Below are 9,528 nucleotides of genomic sequence, written 5' to 3' on the forward strand. Positions count from 1 at the left end.
CTTAGCAGAGGACGTCACTAACACTACATTCAAGTCACATTTATTTGTACAGTCCATGTCTCAGTCGACTTCACAACATCTCCTGACCTTTAACCCTCAATGAAGATGAGTAAAAACTACTATAAAACCTTAATAGGAAAATAAGAAAGAAACCTTTTTAAAAGGGCAATTCAATGACCGATCCTCTTCAGGCCTACAGTAGGTGTTGAGGTGGTAACAGACGACTGGTGAGATCACTAGTAAAATTTGATGGTTTGTTTGTTTTATTTAGATCCCCATTATATTTTGCATAGCAGCAGCTATTCTTCCTGGGGTCCAATAATTTACATGGTGACAATATACATTCACACTCATCACAATATATTGACAAAACGCATAAAAAAAACACCTAAACAAAACGAACACTGCAATTAGACAAAGCAAATGGACATTGATTGATTGTTTGTTAGATCGGTTGGTAAACGTGAGAGAGTCTGACGTATGGCAAGTCATTCCATTACAAGTATTCATTATGATCTTCCTTTCGTCTTCACAGGAACAAGTTTGTAGAGTTCGATATGAAGCCGGTGTGTAAAAAATGCTATGAGAAGTTTCCCCTGGAGCTGAAGAAGAGGCTGAAGAAGCTGGCGGAGACCGCCGGACGCAAGTAGTCGAGGAGAGAGAGAGAGAGAGAGAGAGAGAGAGAGAGATAACGTCTCTATGGGTTCCTGTTGAGACTCATGAGAACTGCTGCATCTTATTAAGAGCCCAATATTGTAGTTTAGCTTCAATTTATTATAATTTACGGTCTCACGTTTTCTTATTTTTTACTTTTGCTTTTTATTAAATGTCATGAAGGCTTGTGATTATCAGATAATACTATGTATGTCATGAGATCTTTGGGGGAACAGATACTAAAATACTACTAACTATCATACTTCCATCCTAGTTATCATTCCCTGCTCATAACCAGCTAACCTTGATTTGTATCGGTCACTTATTCACCCTGTCTTATTAACTGGACTAGTCCTGGTAGCAGATGAGATAAGGTATTCCTTTATTGATCCCTTTGGGGAAATTCAGGACAAGTCAATCAGTGAATGAAGGCAGTCGGTGAATTAATTTTGTGAATTTTTATCTCAAAGTGTACTTTTACATGTTTTCTTTATTTATCCAAAAGTGTCTGAAATTGTCATACTCTCATTAAACGATCACTGTGATTAATCACTGTCATTAATAGTTCACTGTGATACCACTAGGGGTGTACTGATACTATTTGGTTTGCCTGGCCATTATCAGACTGTATTATTATTTTTTTTATCTTCCACGTCTAATGTGATGTACACCCCACTTTTATTTTGAAATGAGCATGGTGCTTGGATCTTTCTTGAATGGCTTTTGTCTTGTGCCTTAATTGTATGAACCATGTACATGTGTCTTAATATTCAGTTGATTAAATTTCAATTGGAACATTTACCTATATATATTCATGCCATTGTATCCTACTGAGCTGTGCGTCTTGTGTATTTGCCTCAATCAGAAATGCTAATTATGTAGAGATTGTGGACAGTAGAGGGCAATATTCTACTTAAAGGGACACTTCACCAAAAAGGTGGCAAATGCTGGCTTATTATGCACATAATCTCACACATATGCAAATAAATCTGCCATGTCTTTTAGTACAATGTTTTCACTTTTAGCATGCACACCATCATGGAACAGTCTTGTCTGGGATGTTAATATCAACGACTGGAAATGTATGTGAGCCACATGTGGCGTTGGCAGGCTCACCCCCCCCCCCCATCCATTCACCCCAATGACACCATTCACACTGCTTTTAAAGTGTTCTTTTCTAGAGTCTCTTTGGTATTCGGTTAAGTGTGTATACGTATATGCATGCTCTGCTTCAGACAGCGAGAGGTACTAGGAGCCCATACACCATGACTCGGATCTATTAAAAGAACAAAGGGACACAGCACTGAGGCATGTTGAAAAGACCTGAGCCTCAGCCAACGCAGGAAGCCCATAGTCAGTAGGGCTGTGGCCCTACCAGAATTCAGAGGTTTGCAAATAAATATATATACATGCATACATATACACCGTGCGGTCTGTAAGTCTGAGTACATTGAATCTTTTTGTTGTTATTTTTGCTCTGTACTCCAGCATGTTGGATTTGAAATGGAACAATGACTATTAGGCAGACTTTCAGCTTTAATTTTGAGGGTGTTTACAACTGTGTAGGAATTGTCTATATACATAGTCCCACAGTTTAGGAGACCAAAGGTAATTGTACAAATGAACATGTGGATGGCTAAAAACACCTTTTCAATCAATATCTGAATAAAAAAATATATATGTAAGAAAAGAAAATGAACCTTCTTAGTGTCTATATTACTGTGTACTATGACTATACTACTATGTACTCAAAGTGTGACACTCAATTTCAGCACTGCTCAAGTTTTGTTTTATTTGTCACATAAGGTACAGTTAAATGCTTGGTTCTGTATAAGCCCCCTGAGATTGTGAGACCACTTACCAGAGGTGGATCCTCTTGCTACACAATTTGTAAGTTGCTTTGGATAAAAATATAAACGTAAACGAAGTCATATTTCATATTTTGTTGCAAATCCTTTGCAATCAATTGCTGCCTGAAGTCTGTGACCCTTAACACAATGGGGACCGGCCACGTATATATACGGCTTTCGGTGCCATGCGTTGTGGACCAGAGGCACGTATATAGCCGTGGCAAGTTGTTATTGTTTTATTCCATGTTAATAACCGGATCAAGATCCCCGATCGACTCTGCAGATCTACCCTCCTCTGTGGAATCGGCAACATGCAATACTGGCCAGATCCTCTTAGGGGTGCCATCGCTCCACTGCAGTATCATTGTGGGCGAATGGAATTTCTTTTTTTTTTACCCTCCAACGGAGTATCATATTACTCTGATCCCAAACCAACAGCATGCACCGTGTATCACGTTTCGAAGCGGAGTTTTCACCATGGAATAAGGGGATTTATCATCAACCAATGGACATATCGAGCTACCAGATGCCGATCGATAACAGGGAAATGCTGCCGGGTATCACACGGGCTGACGGTAAGACATTTATCACCTAATTTATAGCCGGATCGGAGCTTGCTGTGCAACGCAAGCAATCGATCTGTGAATGTGGCTACTTACACGGACACTGTATTGGTAATCAATAATACTAATCGACGTCCCCCGCCGCCCCCCTTTCATCCATAGATGCTCTGGGATAGTCCGGATCATAAGCAGTTTGTGTTATTTCATTAGCATATATAAAACGGAAATGCAGTTGAATATAACGTTAGTAGCCTTTAGCTCTATAACTAGCTTTCCAGAAAATAGATGATACGAAATCTGCGATAAAGCTTATATTCACGGCGCTATAAAATGACAACCTACTGATGGATTTTTTTTTCTTTAAGCCATTTTGAAGGGACGGTTTATGCACTCAATTGACAATGAGAATGGACAGATAGCAACACTATAAAGTATAGATATAGCTGTTAGAAAACCCACATGTTTGTTTACATTCCCCGGTCCTCTAGCCACTAATTAGACTAAGCCCATCGGTCGTCAAAGTGTTAAGTGGTCATTCACACAATTATTGTCTTTCCTGCTAACAAAGAGAGATCAATGCCATGCAATACATTTTAATGGGACTTTAGGTATACTATCCATCAGAATACTAAAACACAGAGGATATGTAGTTGACTACCGAGTTGTTATTTTGTCCGCGAGGGTTCATAGAAAATACAAATTATCATCCTCCTTTCAGTGACTTTTTCTTTATTGACTTCTGAAATGAAATTAGGACACACACGTCAGTTCGTTGAAAGCTGAAAGTGCACTTTACCTTGTAGTCATTGTTCAATTTATTACAGATTATATGATAACCATTGTGTCCTTTATGAAAAGGTTGCATGGCTTTCTCTGGTTGAAAGGTGTAACTATCTTTAGTATTTGTTTCTTTTTAAAGCCCTTATTGGTAAACTTCCCCCTTACATCACTGTTGGAATGAAATCTTGGAACCTATTCTACACGTTCAAATGACTGGTTGGTTCTTCGGGTTCCTCTGCTGGCCTACGGTCAGTTTAGGGCCATGATCTTAAACCTCCCAGGTACACTGTATTGTTTTAACTGACGCAAGTGAACCTCCTGTAGTCGACCAGGACATCTCTCTATTGGTTCCAGTTTAGCTATCGGTAGTTTAGCTTCAATTACGAAATTTTACAGTCTCACGGTTTCTTTTTTTTGTTTTAATGCTTTTTTTTCCAGCATTGGTTTAGCTAATTCCTGTGAGATGGTAAATTAACTTTGGTCAACATGAACTTTGACGCATTTATTGGATTGATTGATATTTTAAATTCTTTTGTCTTACATACAGATGTATGCCCAGCCCATATGGGCTTACAAGACACACAAACAGTAAGTGATCATATAGACCAAGATGGCCACAAAAAAAGAAAACATAATAACAAGCTGTAAGCAATGTACTTTAAAGAAACAAGAGTTCATATAAAATTATATAGGATATAATGTGTTTTGTCTTAACTCATTCAGTGCCAGCTATTAGGCGGGGCCCGTCGTAGCAATGCCACGCTTTAAAAGATAGGAGTGCGTCACCTTGTTTGTAGAGCTATAACTGTATTCTATATTATAGCTATGGATACAATACTATGGCCCATTTGACATCAACTATCTATTGTTCAGTATGTGAAAAATAATAAATCTTTTCATCCATACGTTCCCGTGTTATACCGTGGTGAATATAAGTATGGTTTTAGAGTGGTCTGGGGTAATTCCCGAAAGGCTGTGTTATAGCCTCATACGCGAATCCTACTATAAACGTTGTCGTTTCTTGCCTGGACACGCTACTATTCCCAAATCAAATCTATATAATAGGTATTATGTTCCATCATGAATGCATGAAAGGGGGGGGGGGGGGGTCGTTTCTGATGATCTGATTGCCAGTAACGGCATTCGTATTGAACACTAAAAACACTTATCAGCCAGATCGGTATAAAAGCATTGCACGATCAAGCTAAAATTGACGTCAGATAGTCCTTACCTGTGCTCGGGAGTATTCCAAAAATAATATTCCAATTGTTTGATCGCCATCTGGTACATCCGATGTCCATTTGGTCCATGGCATAACCCAACACAACATATGGATCGGGGATATTTGAACTATATTGAACTGCTCGACTGGCCCGACACAGAAAACTGCACCAGGTGACATTTGACCGTTGCACAGGCCAAGATATAAGGTTTCAAAGGGTGCTCGATACCGCCGTCTAGCTGGATGCGGCCGGTATTGCACTTTGGCGATCTCAGACTCATTCCCTATGGTAACACCAAGGTCCCTGGATGAATAATGAATAAAAATATTGAATAAAAGAATAAACGACCAAAACCCGACATATCTCGGGTCTGGCAGCAAACGCATGTCGAGTTAACCCGACTTATCTCGGGTTTGGCAATTAAAGAGTTAAGTGCCATGCTTTCTCCAAAAATCCCGCAAAACTGAAAATCTGATTGGAAGTTGTGTGTAAATGGTCTCCAACAAATATGACCCCAATTGGTGCTATAATCAAAGGTCAACTTTAAAAGGTCAGAACTCCTACACCATTAGTCAGATTTACACAAAACGTATACAGACATCCATCTATATCAGGGGTGGGCAACTTTGTATATGGTGAGGGCCACAAAATGTCCACAATCAATCTGGGGGGCCGCATTGTTTATCGGCAGTCCCGCCAGTAGTACCCCATCACTCAAATAGCCCTAATAGTCACAAGGTATATAAACAATTATAATTTGTTGTAACTTTGTTTTTATTCCATTTCAAATGCATTTAGTAATGCAATTTCAACTTTATGAATTTATAAACAGCTGAATTTAAAAGTATTGCTGTGTAACCCCAAATATATACAAAAATTATCAATTATAATTAAGGCTTCTAATAAAATAAATGTATGAACTTAAAGCCCACTGCTCAACAAACACAAAGCAGCATTCCTGCTGCATTTCACTACAACAGTAAATCAAAAGTGCAATAATAAATGATTTTGTTAAATGTATAAACTTTTATCCTGCTACTAAACAAAACATTATAACACTGAAATGCATGTTATGGATATGAAGCACTCAGGAATGTTTTGTTTAGTAGCAGGATAAAAGTGTATACATTTAACAAAATCATTTATTATTGCACTTTTGATTTACTGTTGTAGTGAAATGCAGCAGGAATGCTGCTTTGTGTTTGTGTTATTAGTGTTATCTGAACACTACAAAAGTAAACAAGTAAAGTGCAAGTAAAGTAAAGTGCAATACTACATGCCTCCCATTGACCCTTTATCAAACTGGCATGACATTCACCCTCGCCCCACAGTGGGTCAATAATGGTTATAATAATAATAATAATAATAATAATAATAATAATAATAATGGTCCCCTCTCTACACCTCTCCATCATCTCCCCCCCTCTCTACATCTCTTCATCATCTCTTCCCCCCTCTCTACACCTCTTCATCATCTCCTTCCCCCCCTCTACACCTCTTCATCATCTCCTCCTCCCCCCTGTCTTTAATGAGACACTTGTGGTCTCTCCATTTGGCGCACAATAGCAGGAATGTCAACTTCAATGTTTGTGCATGCAATCTGCATCAGATGAAATAATGTTTCATCCGACAGCCTGTTTCTCTACTTTGACTTGATGTGCTTCATGTTTGAGAAATTGCTCTCACATATGTATGTGCTCCCAAACATACTGGCCATAGAGAGGGCAAAGTCCCTGAGGAGTGGGAAGCGGGGCTCAGGTAGCAGTTTCCAAAACGAAATTCCCCTCTCATTTCTCTTTGCTTGAAAAAAAGGATCTGACTGTAGCTCGCACAGTTCAAGCTGCAACGGTGGGGGCTGCTCTGACACCGTAGCGGTGAGGGGGCTGTGTGTAGCTGCAAGTCGCCATAATCAGTGTCCATCTCTTCCAAAAAGGAGACAAACTTTCTATGGTTTAGTGACCTGTTGCCTCCACAAATTAGATTGGTAACCTTGGTAACCAAATCCATAACATGGCTGTAGTAGTCAAGCTTCTTGGCACAGAGAGCCTCCTATATCAGATAAAAAAAAAGAAAAACGATTTAACGACTCTCGCATATAATTTGACTACACTCGACTCGCATTGGTCATTATAGTGACCCACAATAGATGGAAATTATGTTAGCGAACTTACCTGATGTATAATGCAGTGCAGCATTGGACACTCAACGCCACTCTGCCTTAGAAGCCTGGCGAATCCTGTGCGTTTTCCTTTCATTGCCGGTGCTCCATCGGTAACAACAGCCGACAGTTTATCAAAACCCTCATATAGCTGCACGGCACTTTCAACAGCGTTTCATATGTCCACACTAGGGCTGACCCCTATTAGTCAAATAGTCGACTAATTGATCGAAAGGAGCCATAGTCGACTGCCAACTCTTCTTAGTCGAATACAATACAAAAAAATAAAAAAAATAAAAAAATATTATAATTTTTTTTTTTTTTTTTTTTTATATTGGCCTGGGGCCGCATGGAACGTCGGTGAGGGCCGCATGCGGCCCGCGGGCCGCCAGTTGCCCCTCCCTGATCTATATGCTCTCTACAAATCTGCCTCAAGGACCCATAAAGTCCACCATATTGGATTTTCTGCCATCTTGGATTTGATGTAAACACATTTTTGACATCTCCTAAACCGTAGGTCCGATTACTACCAAATTTCCGATTACTACCAAACTACCATATTAAAGTTAGTATAAGGATTGTTGATCTTTTTTAGTTTTGAAGATATTAACCAATTCACTTAAAAAAGGCGTGGCTAAGTACATAAATAGATGCAAGTCAACAACCAATCATCAGATGCAAGTCAACAGGCCAATCATCACAACATGTGCTGTCCACATATGTGATATGTCCACATAACTACCGGAAACAATGTCCTGAAAATCCCATTCGAATAGACCATAAGGGGGCGCTACAAATGCACAAAATGTGCGTGGAATAAAACGAATAGAATTATATTTCAATGTTTTCTTATTCAAACATTACAAAACTTGCAGGTCATGTTTCATAACACTGCTGAACCGTGTGTGTGAACTTATTTTGCGATTATAATGATAAATAATGGCTTGAAAACCATTATTTGCCGCTTGCGGCTATATTATTTTCTTGTTTTTCTTGTCTTTTTATCTGCCTAATGTTATTGATGTGTAATTGTTTTACTTTTACAATCTTTTTCATACCTTCATATTCATATCTGTTTTAATGATTTGATGAATTGGGATCTCGACACAGTTGAAAATGAGGGCACCCTCAAAATGTTAATAAAAGGTTGTAATTCAATTTAATTAAATATATTATGTGTGTGTGTGTGTGTGTGTGCAGCCCGATCTCGCTTAAAATATGTAAATAAAGTACTTTTTGACCACAGGAAAAAGGTAAATATTGTACGTTATGTTATAGCCATAAGTAATATATTGACGTTTTTAGAAAATGTACGATGTACCTATTACAAATAAGTAATATATTGACACATTTACAAATAAGTACATGTATATTACTAATTTCTTTTACGTTTTCAGAAAACGTTTGAGTTCACCTGCTGGGGAACAAACCTAGGTATCACATGGGAAGCAAGTGCCTTTACCTCAAGACTACCAAGACACACTTTTCTGATAACCTCACCAAAACTCTAACCCTAACCGTAACCACATTGTTACCTTACTAATCATAACCTTAACTAGGGATGCTCGATATTGGCTTTTTTACCGATACCGATATTCCGATATTGTCCAACTCTTAATTTCGATACCGATACCGATACCGATATCAACCGATACCGATATATGCAGGGTTTCCCCCCAAAAAAACGGAATAATTTCAGGTAATTAATAATTTCACTGGATGCATTCAAAAGGCTTTCTAAATGTAAGCATTATCTGTGCAAAATATGATAATTAAAAAAGTAAAAATTAACATTACATATCTCTTGTTGTTGAATTAAACCAACATGCATACTTTTGACAATAAATAAAATAAGAATTGGTTCTTACTTGCTTGCCTGGGTAAATAAAGGTTAAATAAATGTAAAAAAAAAAAAATTTTTTTTTTTTTTTTTTTTTTTTTTACCGATACCGATATTTTCCGATATCACATTTTACTGCCGATATCGGCCGATAATATCGGTCGGCCGATAATATCGGACATCCCTAACCTTAACCCTAACCAGGCGGCTGGGTGGTGCAGCGGACATTGCGCTCATCACCAACGCAAGATACACCGGGTTCGGCTCCGGCTGTCGGCGTTGCCTCCGGCTTGGGCCAGCCGTCATACTAACTCAATTGGCAGAGTTAGCGGGTGGAAGTCGATGGGTGGTAATCTGGACGTTGTGGACAGCGACTCCTACAGGTCGGTTGGAGACGCCTGCACAGCAGAGACAGGAAATGGCGGGGGTAGTGTGAGCCTCCCACACGTTACACCTCGCC

At 38.9% G+C, this 9,528-nt stretch overlaps 1 protein-coding gene across 1 annotated transcript in view; it reads left to right on the forward strand.

The window, feature by feature from the left end:
- LOC311224177 (LIM and senescent cell antigen-like-containing domain protein 1) overlaps positions 1-2,444 on the forward strand; it is a 34,010-nt gene extending 31,566 nt beyond the window's left edge. The window contains exon 10 of the mRNA XM_084309050.1: positions 536-2,444. Coding sequence (XP_084165176.1) covers positions 536-650 — 115 coding nt within the window. The 3' untranslated portion in view covers positions 651-2,444. The remainder of the gene's footprint in view (positions 1-535) is intronic.
- Positions 2,445-9,528: the final 7,084 nt, after the last annotated feature.

Source organism: Notolepis coatsorum, assembly GCF_963971535.1.
Source record: "Notolepis coatsorum genome assembly, chromosome: 2".
Lineage (NCBI taxonomy): Eukaryota > Metazoa > Chordata > Actinopteri > Aulopiformes > Paralepididae > Notolepis > Notolepis coatsorum.